This window comes from Camelus dromedarius, chromosome 30 (assembly GCF_036321535.1).
Source record: "Camelus dromedarius isolate mCamDro1 chromosome 30, mCamDro1.pat, whole genome shotgun sequence".
In the NCBI taxonomy this organism is placed as follows: Eukaryota; Metazoa; Chordata; class Mammalia; order Artiodactyla; family Camelidae; genus Camelus; species Camelus dromedarius.
In genome coordinates, this window is record NC_087465.1 from 6,493,439 (window position 1) to 6,517,992 (window position 24,554).

A 24,554-nucleotide genomic window follows, 5' to 3' on the forward strand; every position below is an offset into this window, starting at 1 on the left:
TGATTTTTGGCAAAGGTGCAAAAGGAATTCAATGGAGGAAGGACAGCCTTTTCAACAGATGGTGCACTTGTAACTGGATGTCCATAGGTTAAAAAAATTTTAAAGCCTCAACTTAAATCTTGCATCCTGTATAAAAGTTATCTCAAAATGGGTCATAGATTTAAATGTAAAATTGCATAACTATAATATTCTTAGAAAAAAATAGGAGAAAATCTTCAGGATCTAGGGCCAGGCAAAGAGTTTTTAATATTAAAGTTCTCAATTTACTTTGTCCAGACCCATCAGAGGACTCAATACCTATGACAGCTATAGCGTTATGAAATATATTTCTTAAATCATAAGACTCAAAATTCTAAATTACTCTTTGATCCGTGGGATGCATAATGAAGGTTGTGTTAGCAGGCATGAAAACAACATTAATCTCACTGTACATCTCCATGAGAAGTCTTGGATGACAAGGTGCATTGTCAGTGAGCAGTGATATTTTGAAAAGAATCTTTTTTCTGAGCAGTAGGTCTCAACAGTGGGCCTAAAATACTCAGTAAACCATGTTGTGAGCAGACGTGCTGTCATTCAGGCTTTGTTGTTCCACTTACAGAGCACAGGCAGAGTAGATTTAGCATCATTCTAAAAGGGCCAAGGATTCAACTTAAAGTCACTAGCTGCTTTAGCTTCTAAAAAGAAGTCAGCCTGCCCTTCAAAGCTTTGAAGTCAGGCATTGACTTCTCCTCTCTAGCTATTAAAGTCCTAGATGGCATCTTCTTCCAATACAAGGCTGTTCTGTCTACACTGCAAATCTGTTGCTTGGTGCAGCACCTTCATGAATTATCTGAGCTACAACTTCTGGAGAACTTGCTGCAGCTTCTACATCTGCACCTGCTGCTTCACCTGCACTGAGATGTTTTGAAGACAACTTCTTTCCTTCAACCTTATGAACCCACCTCTGCTGGCTTCACACTTTCCTTGTGTGGCTTCCTCACCTGCTCATAGAACTGAAGAAAGCTAGGGCCTTTCTCTGGCTTAGGCTCTGGCTTAAGGGAATACTATGGCTGCTTTGATCTTCTATCCAGACCACTAAAACTTTCTCCATATCAGCAATGAGGATGTTTTGCTTTTTTTAATCATTCATGTGTTCACTGGAGTAGCACTTTAAATTTTCATCAAGAATTTTTCCTTTGTATTTACAACTTGGCTAATTGTTTGGTGCAAGAGGCCTGGCTTTTGGCTTTATCTTGGCTTTCAATATGCCTTCCTCACTAAGCTTAATTACATTCAGCTTTTGATTTAAAGTGAGAGATATGCTACTCTTCCTTTCACTTGAGAGCCGAGAGGCCATTGTTTGGTCACTGGTTATTGGCCTAAGTTCAATGTCGTTGTGTCTTAGGGAATAGGGAGGCCCCAGGAGAGGGAGAGAGATGGGGGAATGGCCAGTCAGTGGAGCAGCTGGAACTCACACATTTACCCATTAAGTTCTTATATGGGCACAATTCTTGGTGCCCTGAAACAATTATAATAGTAACATCAAAGATCACCGATCACAGATCACCATAACAAATACAGTAATAATGAAAAAGTTTGAAATATTGTTGAGAATTACCAAAATATAACACAGAGACACAAAGGGAGCAAATGCCATTGGAAAAACAGCACTGACAGACTTGCTTGATGCAAGGTTGCCATAAACCTTCAATTAGTGAAAGACATAGTATCTGTGAAGTGCAACAAGGCAAAGCTTAATAGCACGAGGTGTGCCTGTACCACACGTATACAGGCATATAGGGGTCAAGACTATTGTAATAGGAGAGAGAGTCTGACAAAGGACAAGGGGGATTTATAGCCGATGGGCAGGGAGAGGGAGCAGATGAAGAATCACTAAGAGGAACTCAGTTAGGTGTCAAGGATGGGGCAGGAAGAAAAACTTGATTCAAGATGTCAAAGGTGGGAAGAATCTCAATAAACTGGGTTAGCAGTTCTCTTTGCTAAAACTGGGCTCTGCAGCCCAAGGATGTGGGCCAAGGGTGAGGCCTGGTTGGAAAAAAAAAAAAAAAACTCAGAGGAGACTGGCTAAAGTTTAGTCTAGTGGGAGTACTTGTCAATGCTCTGCTACTTCCTGTGGTAGGAAAGTCTCCCTCACGCAGTGTCATTTGATTCAAGACTCAAAGAATGAGTTAGCCCAATGAAGAGAAGGAAAAGAACAGTCACAGAGGAAGACAGTGCAAGAGAGAAGTAGCAAGAACAATTCTTGATTCTGCACACTGCTCAGCCTCCCATCTGAGTCAGTGTTTCTTCCTTTGAATGTTCTGTGAGTCTCAGAGATGTGACAGGCATCCTGGACCCAGGAGTCGGGAACCTTGCTACGACTGTGCAGCTCACGGCTCCTGTGGTTTCTTTGAACTTCTCTGGATCTGAACTTTCACTATTGAAGATAAAGAAGCTACTGGCATTTGGGATGGGACCTTATTCTGGCGCCTGTACTGCATGTTGCAGGATACATAGCATTGCTGGCCACTGCTCTGTAAACCGTGGCAGAATTCTCCAAATATTGTCAAAAGCAGTAATGACCCCTTCCCATACACATAACCAGATGTCCTCCAAAGTGGTGAGGGAGTGATCCTACCTTCTGCTGAAAAGTCACTGTGAGATCACCAGAATTTCTGCTAACTCTCAGCTGCCTCATTCTACTTGGATTGTTAAATCCATTCTGGAAGACCCAACCTCATCTTAATCCACGCTCCCTCCCTCCAACCTTCCCCAGACTTTGGTTTGCTGCAGTCAGTCATTATTTGCAGTGCCTATGTATTGCCTGATGGCCTAGAGAACCACGCTGATGGGTAAGTACCATCCCGTGTTCCTGAATGTGCCTGAAGGAGGCAGAAAATTCCAGCTCTTTCCTCTGGGAATGGTCTGCATGAGCCAGAACTAGAAATACTCTCCGTATGCCTTCACTGATAGAAAAGGAACAGTTAAGAGCCCATCAGCTTGTAGCAGGCAAGGACCAAAGCAAGAGGGAATATTTGAGACAGCACTTTCCAGAGCCTGAGCATTTAAATTTTTTCCTCTTTTCCTCTTTGGAAATTAAACTGCTGATCTTTCTAAGTCAGCCCTTACTGTCTCTGAGATTTTGTTAGGATGAACATAGGCAATGAAATCTCCCTACAGCAAAATCCCAAGTCCCAAAATGTTGTATTTTCTCTTTGTGTGAGTATTAAAATATATACATTATGTGCCTATACACATCTGTAATGCATTTTCCAAGTTCTGTTCTGTTCTGTCCTGAGGAGGAGATTCTGGACCTACGCTGAAGACAAATGGATGCTGATGTTTTACTGTGTCTCCTGCAGCGTAGCTTCTGTTCAGTGGTCGCAGTAAATAATAACTACTGGCTCTAATTGCTTAGAGAATTGCCGAGTGATAATCTGTGATGTAATTTAAGTAAAAGAAACCAATGTTGTCTTTAACCACCTCCATAAAAGAATTCCTTAGAGAGGCACCAGAGCTTCCGTGAGTAGAGTCACCTTATAGGGCAAAATGAGCCCTCCCAGCACACTGGCCCTCAGCTAGGAAAGCCAGCCAACCCCTTGGTTGATTTTGTTGTTGTTGTTAAATCAACTATGTTGAGCCTATGTTTATTCTTTCATGAACCTATAACAAGTGTTACCTTTTGTTTTGCTTCCGAGTCCCAGAATTAAGCAGGGTGAAAAGAAGAGCTTGTGTTTTGACTGGGGCTCAGGAAGTGAGTCCATGGAACCTTCCAGGTGACTGGTTTCTGAAAAGGGCACAGGGAAGGGCACTGCCACTCTTCTGTCTCCCTGACATGCCTGATTTGGGCTGAGTTGGGGCCTCAGGGAATGTGCACCTGGGCCCTCTTCTGGAAGAATTCTAGGAATTCCCACATCTCTCTTCTGACAGGTCTGGTCCTGCCAATTACCTATTACAGGCACAGCACTCATGGCCCAAGCTGTCTTCTGAAAACTCCAAAAGGGATTTTGCTGCTGAAGTGAAGCACGTGTTCAGTTCTGGAAGAAGTGTAGGTGAGGTCTGCAGGAGGCTTTTCCCCTCTGGGCTGTGGAATATATTTCTTCTGGTTTCCCAAGGATGATCAAGGCGCTTGTCATTATTGTGACTTACCATTACTAAGCATTTTAGGAGTTGATCAAGATGCAAAATTCTCCCCACCAGACTTGCCTTAGTGGTGCCAAGACGCAGAGACAGTGTAAACAGTGGTAAGGGTCTTCTTGAGCCTGACAGCTCTGACAGTCACGGGAGCCTTGTGTCTTTCTCTCTCCGAGAATCCAATAACCTTGGGGTGTCTTGAGGAAGATGAAACAGTTGAAGGGCGAGAGCCAGACAGGGGGATGCCTATCTGGAAACCGGCTAACAAGTTGCATTTCTGTCAGAGCAGATTATAAAGCTATCCTGAATATACTATCTATGAAAATAAGCTTTTTCTTTCCATTACATAATGACTTCCTATGGCTCTTTCCTTTTAATCTTTCATGCATTTGATTGCTTGCTGCTGTTTCTGTAGCTGGTGATTAAGAAGGCTAGAATTTTCAAAAGGGGAAAGGATAAACCAACTTTGAAAACTTCAATCAGATTGCAGACTCTCTAAATTCAATCAGTGTCCATTAAATCTTCTGATGTGAATTACCCATCTTTTTCAGGGTTGACTCTCCTAGTTACAGGCAACTAATTTTACAGCCTTGCATCTTCTCTTGGTTTTAAGATCTTGCTATCCTGACAGAATATATTGATCTCTGTATTAAGTATAGAAGTTTGTTGTTTTTATTGAAGATAGGCAATTTTATGAATTAGTTAAAGTTATGAGATGTTGCATACTTCCAACTCAAGTCACGGGCGTGCCTTCCATGCAATGCAACATCCGTACAGCTGTTTTGCTAATGCACTGTTTAATTCAAGTTGCCTCACACACTATCATCAGAGTTTGTGATTTTGGAAAGGAGCCTCTTGATTGCAAGAGTGGCTGCAGCACATCATCCAGAGGGAAGGACCACAGGAGGATAACATCACTCAAAGCAATGTAGTACCATGAGATGGATGTTTTCCTAAAATGTCTCCTCTTTTTATTGTCCAGCTTCTTATCGTGAAAGTGACTGTATGGCTGTAAGACCCAGGCAGGCTCAGAGAAAAGAGGATTCCATTTCAGTCAGTGGCTGGTACGTTACCGTGAACTCCATGCAAGATCTATAAATGTCGACTGAATGCCACTGTAAGTAAGAATAAAGTGGCCATCCACACTAATTCACCCACATCAGAAGAGATCTTGCTATGTATGACCCTAGTTAGGCTGATATGATCAGAGCTCCGTTTCTAGTACTAAGTGCATTTTTGCATTCTTGAGACCCTTCCTAGTTTTCACTTTTTTGAAGCTCTTCAGCCAAGGGAGTTACCAGAATAGACAAGCATGAAATTAATTTTTCATAGGTGTTTAGTAATAGATGAAAACTCACAGCTCACTTCCATTGGGGTGGGTTTTCCCTTCTGCTGCTGCTGCTCCCTCTAGACCCTGGCCCAGTCCCCATCTAGAAAGCTAATGAAATCCCCCTCTTCCTTGCCTGCATTTCAGGCTGTCTTAAAGTGGTGTTTCGGACCAGTGCTTTCCCAGTGGGCTAAGGATCTTGTGGTATACCAGCATCCCCATCCGTAAACTTCTGTATAGGCATTTATTATTAAGTGTTACAGACTGTAACTTTCTTACTGCCTTCATTTATGCCCACACTAACCTTATGTGAATGCAGCCATGGCCAACCAAAATCAATCCTGAAGCTTAGTTTTCTTTCCAACTCTTGCATATATGGTACTTAGTAGCATATTATTCTATAAATATGAGCCATGATGAAAAAAGTGCTTAAGGACACACATCTGACATCACTGCCATCCTTGGTGGTGACAAACATTTAAAATAACTGTACTTGTTTCCATAAAAAACATAACATTTTAGTGAGGTTCTGTGACCTGAACAGAACCAAAAATTCAGAAAAAAAGAGATGTTGTCGGTTGTCCCTTATCTAAAACTCTGCACGCAGGAATTGGGCCTCAAAAAGATGTTTGAATAATATTAAACACATTATTCTTTTTATCTGATGTTGAGGCTTTGAGAGCCAGATATGCCCGTATTACAACTAATAATAAAACAATAGGCGTTGCAAGGAATTATATTCTTATGCTAACACAAAACCAAAAATTGTCTTTACTGACCAGAATAGAATAAAATTAATGGAGATCAAAATTAATTACAAGATTTTTTTCTTTCTTTTCCTTTCTTTCTTCCTCTTTTCTTCCTTCCATGCTTTCTCCTTCCTTTTCTTTCTTTCTTTCTCCTCTTAAGCATATGAGCTTCATCAAACTGTATGAGGCAGAGTTAAATCCCAGGCTTCTGTTCTCTGGGTGACTACCCCTGCTAAGAAAAGTCATTAACTAATTTGACTTTCCAGCTAACATTCAGGGTAATAAATTTAAGATTAAGAAAGATCTTGCAAATATTAATCCAACCACAGCAAAGCTAAACATTTTTGTTAGCATCTTCTTTGACCTAATATTTTCAGAACACAGTTTTTTTTGAAAACTTTTCCTTCATTACTCCACTGAGATTAAAGATTCATTTGCCTAGATGCACAATGACACATAGAGAGCATCCAGTTAAAACCTGATTCATGTACTAATTTTTAGAACACATTTAGGAAAATGCATCACCAGAATTCGCACTCCAGAACATTTTTCAAAGACCCTCCACCCTAAAAGAGGAGAAAATAGGGTCACCTGGACAAAACACAATGGATTTGCACACTTCCCACTGTCCTGCTGCAAAGCAGTGTCACCAAGAGGGGTATCTCTATAATCCACGCAAGCACAAATGCTGCCTATTTGGATGTTTTGCAATTCACAAAGAACCTTCACACATAACATTTTGCATAACTCTTACAACAGACCTTTACATGGAGGAATGGGAAATCACCCCTGGTTGGACTTTGATCTTCTGCAGAGTTGCATGCTTGGTGACTGGTAGTCAGGATGCCAAGCCCTTAAGTAAGGGTTCTCTGGCTATTTTGCCAAGAGGTTCCTCCCATGTCTAGAGGCTAAAATGCATCAGAAGCATTGCAGAGGGAACACGTGTTTCTCTCCATGTGGGCTTAAGCATCATTATCAAATAAGGGGCAAAGCACTCTCAGTAAGTGCAAAAATCATGCCATGGTTATTTCACTAATTAACTTTGAAAGAACTTCAAGTGGAATGAAAGATAAAAAAACATACACAAATGCATGTTTCTGCACCTGTAAATAGATATTTGGTGTCAAACTATCTGCACAACTATTTTGTGGTTTAAGGAGGACCCTAAAAGTCCCCAAGAAAAAAAATTATAAACGCGATGATATTGAGTGTGAAGCTAAGAGGTTTTAAGATAGAATTGGCCAAAAAGAGTTTTAACTAACATTAGCAGACTTCTTGCTGTTACATGCAGAAAAATTAGCATAGAAATATGCACTGTGATTTCAGAATTGACTAAAAGGCTTCCCACTGCTTTTTCTGAGAAATAGTGTCACTGGCAACCACATCATACCGTTACGTGACTACCTGATCACATTTAGCCTCTTTTTTCCTATATTAGTCTAGCCCTGGGATCTAGGTTCTAAAATCTCCACTAAAAATTCAAAGCACAAAGGAGTCACTTCTTGAATTTAAATATGTTCTTATAGGGAAAGCACATACTATTTTCCACTATTTTACATCTAATTTGTATTATGCTGTTGACTTGGATTTTAAAGCCATAAGTAGTGATGCTGGATGCTCAACTCATAAAAACAATACTAGAACTACAAATGAGTCACTTTTCATAATCTCTAATCGCTCAAAATATAATGATGAGTCTCCTGCAGATAAATCATTAACAAGTTCTAATTTAAAATTATCATTTTTTGAGAAAAGTTCTTTACGTTCCATTGGCAATCTGCAGTTTACACATCGTGCTTTCACATACATTTTCAAATTTGCGCTTTTAATTATCAATCCAAAACTGATCTAATCCATGGCTGACTACATAAATGCTGTGCAAATTACAGAAAAGGACTGAAGACATGTAAAGAACCATTTGTCACTTGTTAGTTCATTCTGAGATAAGTGCTAAACGACGCTGATAGAATTGTGATTGTAGGCAATGCCTATCCATCAATAAGGTTCTGGTCTTGAAAATGCATAAAATGGTTTTCAGGTTTCCAGGATTCAGTGTTTTTTCGTGAGAGTGAACACACGTGGGTGTGTGGTAGAAGAGGTGCGAGCTCTCATTTACACGGAAGTAAAATGAGACACAGTTAAGTGATTTGCTAAAGATCTTCATAATCAATGATTTCTATATTTACCGTTCAATGAAAAGGGCTATTTCAAAACTCTCCAAAGATCTGCTTATTGTCAAATACAACAGCCCTTTCTCCTTCCTTATTCTCCTTAATCTTTCTGTTGTTCTTGACTTGGTTAATTACCCTCTGGTATTGAGTAGCTGTTCATTTGTAAGAAACCATTACCCAAAGTCAGTGGCTTCAAAAAGTGCTTGAAAATTAGTACTCACACATCTGTGGGGCAGCTAGAGTTTATCTAGGCTGAGTTCAGCTGGGTGGCTAGTTAGCTGGGGAGTCACTAGTTTGTGTTTCTCATCCTTCTATTCAGTCTAGAAATCCAGCTGTGGCCTTTTTTTTTTTTTAATCATGGCAATGGAAGAAGGTAAGAGAACAAGTAGTAACATCTGAAGTCTTTAAGAGCTAGGCCCAGAATTGGCACACTGTCATTTCAGTCACACACCATCAGAGCAAGTCACATGACCAAAGAGTGAGAAATACACTCTGTCATCAATGAGGTCAACACACAGCTAGTGTGTGGATGTCAGATAAGTGAAGAATTTGGAGGCAGTAATGCGGTAATGCAATCTAGCATCTCCTTACTTCTTGAAACACTCTCTCCCATCTCTTTTAAAACATATGGCTATCTTGATCCTCTCATCTTCTATTTCCTTAATTCTTCTTCCTTAAACCTCAGTACCGTATGTACTTTACATAAGGCTTAGCTTTTCTAAGTGTTCTGATTCTTTCCATGTGTGTCCTCTTCCTAAGAAAGCTTATCCGAGATCAGGCTCTCTAATTCCCTATGGGCCATTTCCAGTTTACCAACGGCCACTTCCATCTTTTCCTTTGGAACTGCCTAAACTCACAACCTTTGGTCTTATGCTCCACTTAAATCATTGCTTCTTCCCAATACAAAGCTGCATCTGCAAAAAAGGACTTGGGTCTTTAGATCATATTCGATACGAATATAAAAATAGAAACCAAACCAAGCCCTAATGAAAACTTACCCTACATTAATAGGAATTTGGCATCTTTAAAAATCAGAGGAGAGATCTAAAAGGAAATGGTAACGATGAGAACAATGTTCAAAACCACTTCCTATGGGACATGGTTAAAGTTTCTAATATTTTTTTTAAATCTAGAGATTATATATGGCTTCACAACCACCATGTTTACGTAACTGAAAATGTGTGGTATAGGAAAGCCTGAGGTTTTTTTCTTTGTAGCAGATCTACACTCAGTAGTGGGTGGATTTGGGGGAGGAATATTTTTGCTTGATACAAGGAAAAAAACTTTAGTAAGACAAACTGTACAGAAACAGAATGGGCGGATATGTTTATTTTCCACATGTGTCACTCCTCTCTCCTGAAATAGCTTACTCTTTCTCCCACTTACCCACTGAAATCCTATTTATCCTTCAAGGCTTATCCCAAGCTTTCATCCCTCCATAAACTCGTCTTGACTACTCAAATTTTATCAATTCCTTTCAACTCATGTTGCTAATTTCCTACCCCAGCCCAACTAAATTAAGGGCTCCTTGAAAGTAGAAATATAACACACTATTTTACAATTTCAAGTATGCAACACAGCTTTCAGCTTATAATAGGCATTCAGTAAATTCTTACTGGTTTACTGGGGTTTTTGTTTGTTTGTTTATTTGTTTTGTTTTTGTTTCATTGAAGTATAGCTGATTTACAATACTGTGTTAGTTTCAGTTGTACAGCATAGTGATATGGTTTTTGTTTTGGGTTTTTTTCCTGCAGATTATATTCTATCATAGGTTATTACAAGATATTAAGTAAAATTCCCTGTGCTTTATGTACAATAAATCCTTGATGCTTGTCTATTTTATATGTAGTAGTTTGTATCTGTTAATCCCATATTTGATCACGTATTTTCTGATTTCTAATCTAGAATCATTAGACTTGGTTAGAATTTGAACCAGACTGACACGCTCAGGAATCTGATCATTTCCTCTGATTTCATGAGAGGACACAGCTTCTGATTATAATGATAGCTTGAAGAAAAAACAGATTTTGCCACCACTTGACATTCAAGCTTATATTCTCCTACTTACCAAAAAAAAAAAAAAAAAAAACCCAAACCAATGAATTTCGAGATACTTTAAGATCTTACATTTATAGCTCAGAAAATTTGCTGGGGGAATTAGCAAAATGACTATGCCATCATTTCTTTGTGTCTGAAAATTATTTAAAACAAAAATCAACTAGCGACTAGGATTATCTGATATGGAAGAACACACAACACTAGAGAACTGTCACTCTAGTTTATACTCAGGTCTACCTGTCGTCATAGTTACGGAGGCACTCCAAGCATTTTCCTTCCCGAATCACACTCTGTAAACCTTCAACGAAAGTAAGCTATTCTTATTGCTTAGGTTTTTTTTTTTTTCTCTATCCATGAATTGATGTTAAAAAATAGCATCAATTCCATGGTTGTTTTTACACTTCTAGCAAGACTTTAAACATACAAAAGGAATAAGAGGTTTAATCAGAACAAGTGCCTCTGATTAAGGTCTTTCCTCCTGTGTTCAGCAATGACTCATGAGCAGCTAAGTACTGGGGACACAACTGTGAGGACAGCCAAGGAGGCAGAGGCAAGTAAGGGCTGCATTTTAATGAAATGCAATCAGTGCTGCGGTGGAAGCAGAGAAGAAAGACCCATGGAAACACAAAAGAGAGATGCCTTGCAAACTTTGGGGTGCAGTCAGGTCAAAGGGAGGTTTCATCCTGTGATTCTCAAAGCATTGTTCCTGTGAAGTTCAGCAAATGTATCTTGAGTGGCTTTGGGTCCTGGACAACGGTGTTACATCCTGGCAGGCTGGGCTCACAGAGCGGTGGAGAGAGGCAGCCAGCGCTTTACGGCAAAGTGCTGTCAACCGCTGATATTCACACGCCGCCTCTCCTTTCTGCTTTGGCTGCAGGAACTCCTTCACAGACATCCTTCGCGCCATCCTGCTGTCACTGGAAGTCCTCATTGAAGATCCAGAGCTTCAGATAAATGGTTTCATTTTAATTATAGACTGGAGTAATTTTTCCTTCAAACAAGCCTCCAAACTGACACCTTCAATCCTCAAGCTGGCCATTGAAGGGTTGCAGGTATGTTCAACGAATGTAAAATACGGGACTGTATATGACCATGTACTTTCCTCTTATTGCAACCAAAGTCATATTTGTCTTTGAGAATGGAAAAAGAAACTTTGATAGAATCCACCTGTGAATACCCCATATTTTTACCTCAGCCTGAGTTCAGGTTTTTTTTTTTTTTTACATTAGCCTTCATTTTCATTAACAACTCTAAATTACTGTTACCACAGGCACAAATTACCCACTGTAGCAATTATGAATAAAGCTCGGAAATGTTTAGTCAAATCCATCTGAGAGTTCACAAAAATTAAAACTAGAAAATATCTGCTTTATGAGCAATGCTCTTGTACTGCAGTGGCCTGGGGGCTTTCCAAGGTTTCTAGAAGCATCTTTGTACAAGAAAATGCGTCTTGTGGATCCTCACTTCCAGAATGCAACATGCTGAGGGGTTTGTACTAAAGTAAATCATCAGTGCAAAAAATGACCAGTTGTCAGGACTTTGGGGAAGGGGCTTCTGTGCTGCACAGAGGTTAGGACAGCCCGTCTCTGAGGGTCCCTTAAAGGAACCGGAGACGCTACAAAAAAGAGAGTAACAAACTCAGAGGGGCAATGCTGCTTAGCTTTCCAGTGACACACTATCATAGTACCAAAAAAAAAAGGGGGGCATAGTTTAGGAAGATTCAGAATCAGCATAGATAAAACTCAGGTTTCTTTTTAATTTTGTAGGAAGATTGAGTCAGTGGGGTGACCCTCCCCCTGCCCTAACTCCCAATAGATGGCACTCACATGCAGCTACATAGATTGCAAAATATTTGTTAATTCTCTGATCAGTCACTATTCGTGCTCTTCCAAGTACAAGAATAGGAAGACCCATTTCAATTACTCATCATACTCCAGTGTAATGAGTAATTGATGAGCCTGTTTTTAAAACTCTGGCTGATTCACATTTGGCTCCCAGCAAATAGGTAGCACTTACTGGGCTTCTGATAAACTTGTTTGTTCAATGGACCCTATTTTGTTGCAAGGGTTTCCTATTTCCAGAGGAACAAAAGCAGAGCAGGCATTTCAGAAGAGGAACAAGTACACCCTGTTCCAAGAACGCCACGTTACCCTGGGTCGCTACATCATGCGGTGTCTCGGGGGGCACATTTTTTAAAGTCGCTTTTGCATTTCCAGACTACAGCCTCCTGCCTCGCCTTCAAAATCTCAAGCATAGACTTGAATGTCTTTTACTGTCGGTCACTTTCTCTTAGCCCTCTTTTTCTCCAACCTTCTTTCATCTAAGCCCCTGAACATCTGATCTCTCTCTCCTTAAAGCTTTTTATCAAAGGGTGTTTTCAAGTAAGCTGCAAGGTTTATTTCATGCCCTGTAATTATGCTGGCCATCTCGCCAGGATTTTCTGTGGTAGTACAGGCTTCATGTAATTTTATCTTTCTAAAAAGAGATAACTCATTACATGTGTAGGTAGCTGTGATTCAAGTTCTATGTATTTATAAGTTTTTCTTTCATAAATGAGGAAGAAAAATGTACTTTTTCCAACCCTGTGTTCCAGTTTTTCTTTTTGGAAGTGTGTGGATTATATAAAATGTCCCCTGCCAACTTCTCTAGGCCGATGTGGGTCTCACTGAGTTAATGTATGTGCATGTGTTTTAAAATCTAAAGCTGTATATAAGTTCATAATATATTTTTAAAAGAAATACTAGATGATCTTTTGTGGGGCAAAATGAGTCCCGTCTGGGCCTTCTCTTGTCGTGTACCAGGGTCTGGGATGAAAGCCTCAGGTGAACTGAAACTGAGATGACCCCTCAGAGTTGTCCCTGACTGGGGCCAAGGGACTGGACCCTCATAGTTCCACACAGGGTGCAGGCTGCCCCGACAAGCGGTTGGGAGTTTGGAGAAAGTGGCCCTCTTCAGCCTGGGGCCCCAGATGGCACTGTTTTCTGAGAACTTGCTCCTGGTAGCACCACAAGCAGCTGGGGAATAAATCCTCAGTCCTGAAGGAGGGCTGGTAGCATATCAGAATATCCACCTCAATAAGCAAAAGATATTTGGAATATCCTGTAATGTAATGTAATTTATTGAATCTGGATGTTTAACTGCTTTTTCTCTTGGCTACATCCAGTCTCCATTATCCCCAAGGTGGAGGTGATATGAGGTAATATACAGGTGATGGGTGCTGGGCTAGCAACTTGGTGACAGTCTTCTGTCATACAACTCACCATTAAAAAAAATCCAATTTAAAAATGGGCAGAGGACCTAAATAGGTGTTTTTCCAGTGAAGACATAAAGATGGCCAACAGGCACATGAAAAGATGCTCAACATCATTCATCATCAAGGAAATGGAAATTAAAACAACAATGAGATATCACCTGACACTATGGCTGTCATCAGAAAGAAGAAATAACAAGAATGTGGAGAAAGGTACACCGCTTGTTGGAATGGTAATGGTACAGCCACTATGGAAAACAGTATGGAGAGCCTTCAAAAAATTAAAAATAGAACTACCATATGATCTAGCAATTCTATTCCTGGGACTTTATCTGAAGAAAATGAAACACTAACTTGAAAAGATATATATGCACCTCAATGTTTATAACAGCATTATTTACAATAGCCAAGATATGGAAGCAACCTAAGTACCCATCAACAGATGAATGGATAAAGAAGGTATAGTACTTATATACAATGGAATATTACTCAGCCATAAAAATGAAATCTTGCCATTTTCAACCACCTGGGTGGACCTGGAGGATATTATGCTTAGTGAAATGTCAGACAGAGAAAGACAAATATTGTATGTTTTCACTTACATGTGGAACCTAAAAAACAAAGCAAATGAACAAATATAACAAAACAGAAACAGACTTACAGATACAGAGAACAAAGTAATGGTTACCAGAGGGGAGAGACGGGGGAGAAGTTAAACAGATGAAGGGAATTAAGACATATAAACTACTAGTTATAAAACAAATGAGATGCAGGGATATAATTTATAGCACAGGGAATACAGATGATATTTTACAATAACTTTCTATGGTGTATAATTTATAAAAATATCTAATAACTATGTTGTACATCTAAAGCTAATAAAATACTGTAAATCAACCAAACTTCAATTCAAATTTTTACAAATAAAATAAAAGGCAATTATATATACCCAACTAATCTCTGACAAAAGAACAAAAGCAATGCAATGCAGCAAAGACAGTCTTTTCAACAAATGGTGCTAGAACCACTAGACATCTACATGCAGAAAACCAAGTCTTTACACCTTTCACAAAAATTAACTCAAAATGGATGACAAACTTAAATGTAAAAGACAAGACTATAAAACTCCTAGAAGATGACATAGGAGGAAATCTATGTGACCTTGGTTATGGTGATGACTTTTTAGATACAACACCAAAGAGCCAATCCATGAAAGAAACAATTTATAAGCTGAACGTCATTAAAATTAAAAACTTCTACTCTGCAAAAGACACTGTCAAAAGAACAAGAAGAAAAGCCACAGACTGGGAGAAAATATTTCCAAAAGATACACTTGATAAATGACTGTTATTCAAAATATACAAAGAACTCTTTAAACTCAACAATAAGAAAACAAACATTCCAATTTAAAAACGGGCCAAAAACCTTAACATAACGTCACCAAAGAAGATATACAGGTGGCAAACAAGCATATGAAAAGATGTGTCGCATCACATATCATCAGGGAAATACAAATTAAAACAACAACAAAATACCACTACACACCTATTAGAATGGCCAAAATCTGGAACACTGACAACACCAAATCCTGGTAAGGATGTGGAGAATAGGAACCCTCATTCATTGCTGATGAGAATGCAAAATGGTACGGCCAGTTTGAAAGAAAGTTTGTTGTTTTTCTTTCAAAACTAAACATACTTTTATCATATGACCCAGCAGTTGCACTCCTTGGTATCTACCCAAAGGAGTTGAAAACTTACATGCACATGAATGTTTCTAACAGCTTTATTCATTATTGACAAAACTTGGAAGCAACCAAGATACCTTTTATAGGTGAATAGCTAAATAAATTGTCATACATCAAGACAATGGAACACTATTTAGTGCTAACAGAAATGAGCTACCAAACCAAGAAAAGACATGAAGGAACATTAAATTCATGTTACTAAGTGAAAGAAGCCAATCTGAAAAGGCTATGTACTGAATGATTCCAACTCTAGGACATTCTGGAAAAGATACAGCTATAGAGACAATAGAAGGATCGGTGATGACCAGGAGCTGTGGGCAGGGACAAGGAGGGGTGAACAGGTGTAGCACAGAGGATGTATGATATCATGGAATGTACAACACCAAGAGGGAACCATAATGTAAGCTGTGGACTTTGGGCGATTATGATGTGTCAGTGTAGGCTCATGAGTCATAACAAAGGTACCACTCCAGTGGGGGCTGTTGATAATGAGGGAGGCTACACATGTGTGGGAGCAGAGGATATATGGGAAATCTCTGTCCCTTCCCCTCAACTTTGCTGTGAACCTAAAACTGCTCTAAAAAATAAAGTCCTTATGAAAAAAGGGTAATTGTACTGTCTCTGACAACCACCATCAACAAAAATGGCATGTGCATAGAACTTTGGTTACGTACTTCATAGGCTGAATTAATGAGTCATAATAATAATCATGTAGAAGACTGCTCTTTAGGGGATCATCAGATTTCTACATCAAGTTACCCTGGATTAGCAAATCATGAAATTCTAATAGCATATGTAGTATATATTCCTCCTTTTAGAACAATGCTCTGAGGATATGTCATTGTTTAGAATATTAAGTTGTCCCAGTTACATAAATATTCTATGAATATTAGTTCAAAATATTTTAGTTAAAATACCAACTTTGAGAATGCCTGGGGGTCCTTTTCTTTCACTCTGCTTTTTGATCTCTTAAATGTGGTCAATAATGTCTAAAAGAGTCGTTGTAATCTGTTCATTACAACTTGTTTATATTTTAATCAAACAAAGTAATATTTATGCCATCATTTTAATATGGCACAGCATTATTCTCAATTCTGCTGGGGAATTCTGGCAGAATGAGCAGCATGCTGAAGTCCTGTTCTTGAATTTTGCAATGTTTCCAAAGTCAATTTTTGGTATTATTTCTTGTAAATCACTGCCTCCCAACCATTACAATCAACACACAGCATTTATCAACGTTCTGACACCCCAGATACTTAAAGAGCTTACTGCGCCGAAATCTTTCACTTAGGAAGAGCTGTGGCCTTCCATCCTGTGAGCTACTTTCAAAATATTTGATTCCCTAAGGATCCAGGAGTTTGTTAAGGGTTTAGAGAGGCTTTTCATTCATCAGAGTAGATCTAGGAAGCACTCTTTTTAAAACTTTCCTCATTTCTGTGCTTATGTAATTTTCCTCTGGCCAATTAGACATTTTATTAGTTCATTAATTCTTCGTCCAAGTTCAAGGTTTACTGCGTGACTTTTGTTGTTGTTATTGTTAAAAATGGTTTTATAATAGTTATATCAACTTTGATTTAAACGTTCCCGAAAGCTCTGAGCCAGTCTAGTGCAAAAGGAGGTCCATTGCTTTCTCAACTCTTACAACAAAGGTGAGAGGGGGTTAAAGCAATGCTCTGAGGTTCAACCAACTGCAAATTGTCTGGGCATCCCTTTCTGTTACACTGTTTCCGACCTTCGTCCATTCTCTCTAGCCTCTGTCCCACACCCTACTTTTTCACCCCTTTTCCAAAACATACGATACGTTCACCTTGGGGAATCCAAAGTGTCCTATTCACTTGAAAGACTGGAACAGTAAAATGGCTGTCAAGTCAGTGGGAAATGTGACAGTTCCTGAGGGTTTATAAATGAATGGTTGGTGTGATCAGAAATTTGGAAAGGCTGGTTGGGCAGATGGGTTTGAAGTTAGTAGTAGATTCACACCAAACCAACAGTCTATGTCTCAGACATGCAGACATACTGACGCATGGCGTATTCATTCAACAGAAAATGTGGGTCGGGGACTAAATGGGGTAACGGCAGAGAGCAAAGCAGCCTGGCTTTTCCTGAAGCTTACCTTCTAGGGCTTCATTACACAAAGTGCAGCCTGCAAACCAGCAAGCTCAGCATCACCAGGAGCTGGTTAGAAATGCAGAACCTCAGGCCCTACCCCACGCCTCCTGAGTCAAGCTGCGTTTCAAGGAGTTCCCCACGTGATCTGTGCTCACGGTCAACCTGGAGGAGCACCGCTCTCACAGATGGTATCGCGGTGTAATGAGACGGATCTCGACTTTAAGTGCACAGACACCCTGGAGGGCTTGTTCCAACCCACACCTCTGGACCCCACGCCCAGTTTCTGATTCCAGAGATCTGGAGCAGAGCCCAGGAGTTTAGCCTTCAAAAACGTTCCGAGGTGCTGCTGCTGCTGCTGTGGGTACAACAGCACTTTGATGCCCTTGACAGCAGAGTCAATGATTTGGGTCTCAGTCCTGGCTCCGCCACATAAAGTCCTCAGGCAAGTCATTATCCTCTATCAGTTTTAGTTTTGTCATCTGGAAAAATGCGGTGTCAAAAGAGTACTACTTCACAGGTCTACGGCAGAAATTAAACAGCGCGTGAAAAGCGCCTGGACCATAGTCATTGCTCACTGAACGGTAGAGTCATTGAAAGAACGCAGAAGCCAGACCTTGTCTGGGGGCTCCTGTGGCTCTAGTGCATGGATTTACACAAAACTGCTATCCAAGGCCCAGCTCTGTCAAGTCTGGACCCTTGACAATTAGACCTCACCAGCCTGTCCACCGGCCCCAAACAAGGGACCTCCTCCTCCCTGCTCACCTCAGCTGATGACTTAGGTCCACACTGGTGTCACCTGCTCAGACTGTGACACTTGAAGTGCTTTTCCTTTCTGTTTATCTGTTGTCATCCTTTCCTTGTCACCGAACAGTCTCCTCCCAATGCCTTAGCAGTTGGGTGATTAATGGGATCAAAATTCACCTCTTTCATCCTGTCGGAATCTTTTCAGCAGGAACATTTACAGTCTTTGATTGATCCTTACAATTTTCACGTGTTCAGGAATATTAGATAGGAAGAGACTGAAGGAAAAGGATATTTGTATGTATTTTGCAAAGAAGGTTCTTATTTCATATTTTCTGGACACTTCGGGTGTGTTTGAAGAACACTTTCTCTATAAACAAACTACATTTTTTTCTTCTCAGGCCACAAAGCTGTAATCCTGAATTTGCAATCGTGCAATGTGCTATTATGGAAATATCAGAGGAATAAAATATCCGCTCTAATGCTCTACCTTGTTAAGTATCAATTAAATTCAGTTAGGTAATTAGAGCTAATGACACTCCAGTGATCCTGGTGGCAGGCAGGAGAGCCCATTTAAGACAGTTCCAATTACACTGGTCTATCTGTGGCGTATTTTTGATAAATGGCTTTTCTGAACTCCAGTGCATTATCGACCTAGCCAATGCTCTGATTCATCCATTCAAGAAACAGTTACTAAGACTTGACTTTGAATCAGACACAAAAGTAAACAGGCGCAGTCCCTGCTCTCAACAGGACATCGTTCAGAGCAGAGGCAGATCTACAAACAAATGGTGCAAACAATGTTGCACGTGCAGAAAGGGAGATATGCACCAGGTTAGTAAAATCCCAATCTAGGCAGGGGGAGTTAGGAATGGCCTCCCACACCTGAGCTAATTCTTAGCGGATGAGCGTGGAATAGCCAAGTGAGGGCAGGGTGGGAGGAATTTCAGGCAGAGGAAATGTTACCGGCAAAAATGCAGAGGCAAGACATCACTCAACAGGACAGAGAAGTGGAATTAATTGATAATCGTGGCGTGCACAAGGGCCAGGCAAGGAGCTGTGTGCCCCAGTGCCATGCTACGGAGCTTGGTCTCTTTCTGCAGACACGGGGGACACTGCACATATTAGAGTAGGACGGCAACACAGATTGATATTCAAAGGCAGGGGAACCGAATAGAAGGCAATGCAGTCATTCAGTCATTCAAGTAACAAGTAGGCTAAATTAGGAGTGATAAAAGGTTTTCGATAGCTACAAAGGAAGAAGAGAAAGGCAGTGCTGGGTGGCTGGATGCTCGAGAATGGAAAGTGGAGGAGGAGACGGGGAGGAAGCTGAGGTGTGCAGCTAGGATGAAGGGTGGGGTGGTGCCAACAAATGAGATGGTGCAGACGGGGTGGCCAGGTGTGGGGAGACAAGGAGCATTATCTGAGTGTTGGACACGCTGAGTTTAACAGCCCGTGGGGTATTTTGTTTATATTAAGCATGAGCTGAGAGGGGAGGTCCGGGCTGGATCTATAGAGTTGATGGCATTTGAAATCACAGGAAAGGAAAAGATCATCCAGGGAAAAGCCATCGAGTGAAGATGAGTGACTGCAAAAGAATCCAAGCGAAGAGCAACATAAATGAATAACTTAGATGAGGAGGAGCCCACAAAAGAGAAAGGGGAGGCTGAGATGGGAAGGCTGAAAAGAGCCAGGCGCTCATCTCCCAAAAGAAACTAGGGGAAGGAGGCTTCAAGGCGGGAGACCCTTTCAGTGCAGCCGTGGGAACTGGCGCCCCGAAAGCGCTGGCTTGAGGAGGGCGGTGGAGAAAGGGAGATCACTCTGTCAAGAAGTGTGTCCCACGGACCACAGGGGATGGGAGGATAGAGGAACTGGAGGAGAGGGAGTGGGAAGATGGTAGTGGAGAGAATATTTCATCTTACTTTTCCATTGGACAAGATTTTCAGCAGAAGAATCTATTAAGGGGCGTCACACAGCTGTGGAAGATCAGTCCTGACAAAGAACCAACCTTTGTGAATTGTTCAGTTCCAGGTTAATATTCCTCACTGCACAAAAGAAGGGATCTCTGCCTCTCATAATTATGAAATGAAGTGTGACATGGCTATCCAGGGACTCAGTTCTGAATATATTCTAGATTTGCAGAAACATGGCCTACTACGAGCTGTCAGTGTCCTCAGGGACCTGGTGCCACAGAGTGAAGCAGTTATTCTGCATTCTTGAAGGGCCCCCTGTTGAAAAACCTGTGTGGAAAACCCTGCCCTGCAAACCCACATTCTCTGGTGATTAAATTGTAGATATTAAAATAATACACATTGCCAAAGACTCAGTCAGAGCTCTTTTGGTATTATGGAATAGAAAAATAACTCAAGTCTGGCAAAAGCAAAACAAAGATGGACGGGAGCATTTATACAACAGAAAAGTTCAGAGCTGCTCTGTCTTCCAGGCTCAGCTAGATCTGGAGTCAGAGTTGAAGCAGTGCCATCAAGAACTCAGTCTCTCTTTCTCTGTCCTTCCCTCATTTACACCTTCCTCTGTATTGACTTCATTTTCAGATGAGCTTTCTCCACACTCTTGGCAGGAGTGAGGGGATTGAGGGTGCTCTGGCCAGATCACATTATGAGCCCACCCAAGGTGCTATACCTGAATCTCACAGACCAAGAATGTTGGAGAGGTGGCCCCCAAAAGATGGTGGGAAATGACAAAAATGTTCACTTAAATGTAAGGTAGAAATTAGAGGGAAGTTTTCCTACAATCCTCTACTTGCTATTCCATGTAGCATCTAAGAATTAGGAAGTTCAGTTTAATTTCTCTTTGGCAACTGTAATTCCATGGATAACCTTGAGAAAATGGCATAACACCTGCAGACCTAAGGTTATTCGTCAGCAAAACCCAGCCGGGACTGGACAAGAGCAGTGGTTCTACAACTTAATCATGTAGCCAAATTGCTCGAGGGCTTGTTAAAACTCCGATTACAGGAGTGTTTGATTCAGTATGTTGGGACAGGGCGGGGGTAGGTGAGAATTAGTATTTCCAAAAAGTTAGCAGCTGACCCTGATGTGGTGGTCCTGGGACCACTCTTAACAATACTGGACTAGATAATTATAAAATGCTTTTTATCACCCAGTGCTACAAATCTGTAACTTCACCTTTCTAGAAATAGCCTTAGTGCTTATGTCAGGGATGGAAAATAGGCTCGCCCCCACATATCAGTCTAAATAATTTGAATGCAACTCAGGCCCAAAAGAATGATGGCATTGATTTATGATGGCTCCTCTCACTGAGGATGGTAAATGGGCAAGCCTGCTACATACCTTGACCTGGGTATTCTAGCTGAACTGTTTGGGGAACAGTCTGGTGCTTATGGGACAAGAAATGAGGATAACCATAGGGTGTGACAAACATCTCAAAGACGCTCATATTTTCTACCCTGGGATAAAATTAATCAAACCTGATGTTGCTGATGATGGTTATGATGACGGTGGTGATAACGGTGCCTCACTTGAATTTGACCGCTATTTATTCAACATACCATGCACCAAAATTCCAAGCAGGCATAGGTGGAGAGACCAGCTGGTCATGCCCCCAGGATGGGATAAAGATTAGCGTGGTGTTTTTTGGTGCCACTTGGGAGAAAAGGAAAAATGAGATGTGTTGACCAGGCACAGGGCAATTTTTGTTGGTCACAAAAGCTAGACTGAAGAGTTTGGAAAATACTTTTCACTGCTAAGGAATTTTTAAAAATACAGTCAAAAAGATGAGTTCTCTTCCTTCAACAATGTTAGAGTGGAGTTTAGTAATTTAAAGATGTTTAATGGAGGGTATTAACAATGTGAAAAAAAACTTAAAAGATTAAGTTAATACCAGCTCAACTTAAATGTCATTAATTAAAAGGCATACTCCCTAATGCCTTAATCCACAGACTCATTAAGGATTTGGAAGAAATTATGAATAACTTGTTCCATTAACTGAGGTTTTAATTAAGATAGTCTTAGAAAAACAAGAGGACAGAGGAATGTTAAAGTGGATTTTAAGACTTTGGGTGGGGGAACTCAGTTTTGAAAGAGCTCTAGTGAAGAGAGGACCTGACTCAGAAGCTATGACATCTTGGTAGATGTAAAGACTGAGAACATACTGAAATATTTCTCTCTGGTCTGAGCATGTTATGGTTGGGTACTTTGATAGAAAGTTCTATTTCTTGATTGTTCCTGTGGGTTTTTCCCCCCTATAATATTCACATTTTTTAAGTTTACAAAAAATTGAATGTCTTATTATAATACCTTCCATTAAAAGGTTAGCTACGTAAATCAACTATTCTTTAATTTTAAAAAGTTAGCTACACATAATAATTCTGTTAACCCCAAGTATAATAGATACATAGAGAAAATAATAAATGATGAACATAAACATAACATTCAGTATTTAAGAGCAACCATAAGCAGCTCTACTCATCCACTGGTATTAATTCTTCTTTGAATGTTTGGTAGAATTCATCAATGAAGCTGTGTCTGGTCTTGGACTTTTGTTTGTTGTAGATTTTTGATTACTGATTCAATATCTTTGCTAGTAATTGGTCTGTTCAGATTTTCTATGTCTTTTTGATTCAGTCTTGGTAGGTTGTATGTTTCTAGGAATTTATCCATTTCTTGTAGGCCGCCTAATTTGTTGGTGTATAATTGCTCATAGTAATCTTTTATGATCCTTTATATTTCGATGCTATCCAGTGTAGTATCTCCTCTTTCATTTCTGATTCTATTTGTTTGAGTCTTCTTTCTCTTCTTCTTGATGAGTTTAGCTGGAGGTTTATCAATGTTGTTTATCTTGTCAAAGAACCAGCTCTTACTTTCTTTCATCATTTCTATTATTTTTGTCTCTATTTCATTCATTTATACCCTAACCTTTGTTATTTCCTTCCTTCTAATAACTTTGGGCTTCTTTGCTGTTGTTGTTCTTCCAGTTCCTTGAGCTGTAAAGTTAGCTTGCCTATTTAAGACTTTTGAGGTAGGCATTTGTCACTATAAACTTTTCTCTTAGAACTGCTTTTGCTGCATCCCACAAATTTTGGTGTTATTTTTCCATTTTCATTTGTCTCAAGGTGTATTTTTTATTTACCATTTGATTTCTTCTTTGACCCATTGATTGTTCACTAGCATGTTGTTTAATCTCCACATATTTGTACATTTTTCAGTTTTTTTTTTCATGTAATTGATTTCTAGCTTCATACCACTGTAGTAAGAGAAGATGCTTGATACGATTTCAATCCTCTTAAATTTATTATGACTTTCTTTGTGGTCTAATATATGACTTATCCTGGAGAATGTTCCATGTGCGTTTGGGAAGAATGTGTATTTTGTTGCTTTTGTTGGAATGTTCTATATATATCTGTTAAGTCAGTTGGTCTAGTGTGTCATTTCAAGCCAATGTTTCTTTATTGATTTTCTGTCTGGATGATCTATCTGTTGCTGTAAGAGGGGTATTAAAGTCCCCTACTATTATTGTATTGCTATCAATTTTTTCTTTGGGTCCATTAGCTTTATATATTTAGGTGCTCCTATATTGGGTGCATAAATATTTACAAATGTTTTATCTTCTTGTTAGACTGACCCCTTTACCATGATGTAACACTCTTCTTTGCCTCTTATTATAGTCTTTGTTTTAAAGTTGATTTTGTCTGATAAAGGTATAGATATTCCAGCTTTCTTTTGGTTCCCACTTGCACAGAATATCTTTTTCCATCCCTTCACGTTCAGTCTGTGTGTGTCCTAAGGCATAAAATGAGTCTCTCACAGGCAGCACATAGATGGGTCTTGATTTTTGATCCATTCAACCACTCTGTCTTTTGATTTGAGAATTTATTCTGTTTACATTTAAATTAATTATTAATAGGTATGTACTTGTTGTGATTTTCTTAGCTGCTTTATGGCTTTTTTGGTAGTTTCTCTCTGTTCCTTTCTTCTCTTGCTCTCTTCCTTGTGGTTTGATTAGTTGGGTACCCTTATACTCCTTTCTCTTTATCTTTTGTGCGTTTACTAGATTTTTTGTTTGTGGTTACTATAAGGCTTACATATAACACCTTGTATCTATAACAATCTAAGTTCATAACTACTTCAGTTTGATCCCATTCTAAAGCACAACATTTTTACTCCTCCCCTCAATATTTTATGTTTTTGGTACACATTTTACATCTTTCTATCTTGTGCATCCCTTGGCTAGCTATCGTAATCATAGTTATTTTTCACTGCTTATGTCTTTTAACTTTCATACTAGCTTCATAAGTGACTGATCCACTACT

General features: G+C 39.8%; 1 protein-coding gene across 1 annotated transcript in view; it reads left to right on the top strand.

Annotated features, from left to right (window-relative positions):
* Positions 1–24,554, top strand: part of CLVS1 (clavesin 1) — a 114,057-nt gene that overhangs the window by 48,382 nt on the left and 41,121 nt on the right. The window contains exon 3 of the mRNA XM_010985797.3: positions 11,296–11,470. Coding sequence (XP_010984099.1) covers positions 11,296–11,470 — 175 coding nt within the window. The remainder of the gene's footprint in view (positions 1–11,295; positions 11,471–24,554) is intronic.